Source organism: Etheostoma spectabile, chromosome 8 (genome assembly GCF_008692095.1).
Source record: "Etheostoma spectabile isolate EspeVRDwgs_2016 chromosome 8, UIUC_Espe_1.0, whole genome shotgun sequence".
NCBI classification, from domain to species: Eukaryota; Metazoa; Chordata; class Actinopteri; order Perciformes; family Percidae; genus Etheostoma; species Etheostoma spectabile.
In genome coordinates, this window is record NC_045740.1 from 527,869 (window position 1) to 529,691 (window position 1,823).

Below are 1,823 nucleotides of genomic sequence, written 5' to 3' on the forward strand. Positions count from 1 at the left end.
ATTTGGCATATTTTCTGTAATTATTTTTTGGATTTAATTGGTGGCATTAAATCAAACATTGGCTAAAGATGAAACAATAACATTTGCCACTTCTTAGATAAGAATAGATGTGTACCATCTTATCCCTTAAAAAAGATTGTATTCACAAATCAATCACAGAAAAAATATAAAAATCCAATTCAATTTTTCCCTTTTACAGTGGCTTGACTGTTAGATGAGACACTGTTGGATGAAAAGAAAAAGAAAAAAATTTAGAATGCAAAAATAACAATTCAATTTTGCTCTCTTAAAAACATTTGACATTTTGAAAGAGTGTATTAACTTAAATAACATTTGGGTCACAGTGACAGATGTGAGGCGCCGTTGGTGGAACCCTGTAACACTGGGATTTGTTCCCACACGGCGTTCCATTTAGAAACACTGTTTTTCTTCCTGTTAGGATTCCAGACAGAGCCGAAGGACAGAAACTAAAAGAATTGTAGCAGCTTTTGCTCAACAAATGTTAATGTAGCATAAAAACGGATCAACAATAATGATTCCATACACTGTCAACATCAAACTCGCGGCCCGGACGTTGACTGGCACTCTCAACTTACAGAATAAAACCGCTGTAGACTGGTGAGTAGCGTCACTGCACCTCTTCCGTTAGCATCATGTTGTAGCTGGTCCAGTTGTTCCAGACGCTCGACACTGCTAATTACGTTGTATGTGTTTCATTATATTGTTCCCTGTCGTTGCTGTCTGAAAAGATGACAGTTATATATGATGCTGATACTGAGGATGTTTCTCTCGACAAACACACGTATGTGCAACGTCAGGGTGTCATGTGATGGGATGTGACAGCTTGCTGGGCCTGATGCATTTCTTATCTTCCTATGGGCGTCCAGCACACACCGCGACTGCTGTGGGACTTCCTTTTAATGTATCGCATTGCCTGCAACGTCCAGAAATATTACCTAGGTCTACTTTCTGTCCCCAGAGTCAGAACTAAACAGGGTGAAGCAGCTTTCAGTTTCTATGCTCCTCATATCTGGAACAAACTCCCAGAAACCTGCAGATCCGCTGCTACTCTCAGTTCTTTTAAATCAAGGCTGAAGACCTTCCTTTTTGATGCTGCCTTTCTTTAAATGACTGCTCATTTCTTTAAATTTCTTATGCTGCGCTGTAACTTTTATTCTTGTGTTTTATGTGTCTATTTTTTTTTCTATCTATTCATGTGTTTTACCGGTTTTTAATGCTTATGATTTTTAACTGTTTGTACTTGTGTTTTATCTGTTTAACTGATTTTGTGTAAAGCACTTTGAATTGCCCTGTTGCTGAAATGTGCTGCCTTGCCTTGCCTTTGCACCAGGTTTAATTCCACATAGTCCACATGAAGCTGACAATGATTTAAATGCTCATTTTGCGATACTAAGACCTCTCACTGCATTGGTCATCTATTGTAGGGAGTAGGGTTGGGAACCGGATGGTCGGCGGTTCAAGTCCCCATACGGACCAAAGCATGGTGGTGGACTGGTAGCTGGAGAGGTGCCAGTTCACCTCCTGGGCACTGCACTGCCAAGGTGCTCTTGAGCAAGGCACTGAGCCCCCAACTGCTCGGGGCGCCTTTCCATGGCCAGCCCCCCCCCTCTGACATCTCTCCTTTTAGTGCATGTATAGTTACTGGGTATGTGTGTGTAATTCAGGCCTGTGTAGTCAAAACAGAGTGTAAATTGTAATTTCCCCTTGCAGGATTAATCAAATATACATTATTATTCACCTCAGGCAGGTAGACAACATGTGAATGATATGGTAAATGATGCATAGTATCCTAGATCCATGAA

The 1,823-nt window shown here is 40.8% G+C and overlaps 1 protein-coding gene across 1 annotated transcript in view; it reads left to right on the forward strand.

Moving 5' to 3' along the window:
- The first annotated feature begins 382 nt into the window (after positions 1-382).
- wdr11 (WD repeat domain 11) overlaps positions 383-1,823 on the forward strand; it is a 56,106-nt gene continuing 54,665 nt past the window's right edge. Inside the window, exon 1 of the mRNA XM_032523654.1 lies at positions 383-618. Within this exon, the coding sequence (XP_032379545.1) occupies positions 533-618 (86 nt within the window). The 5' untranslated portion in view covers positions 383-532. The remainder of the gene's footprint in view (positions 619-1,823) is intronic.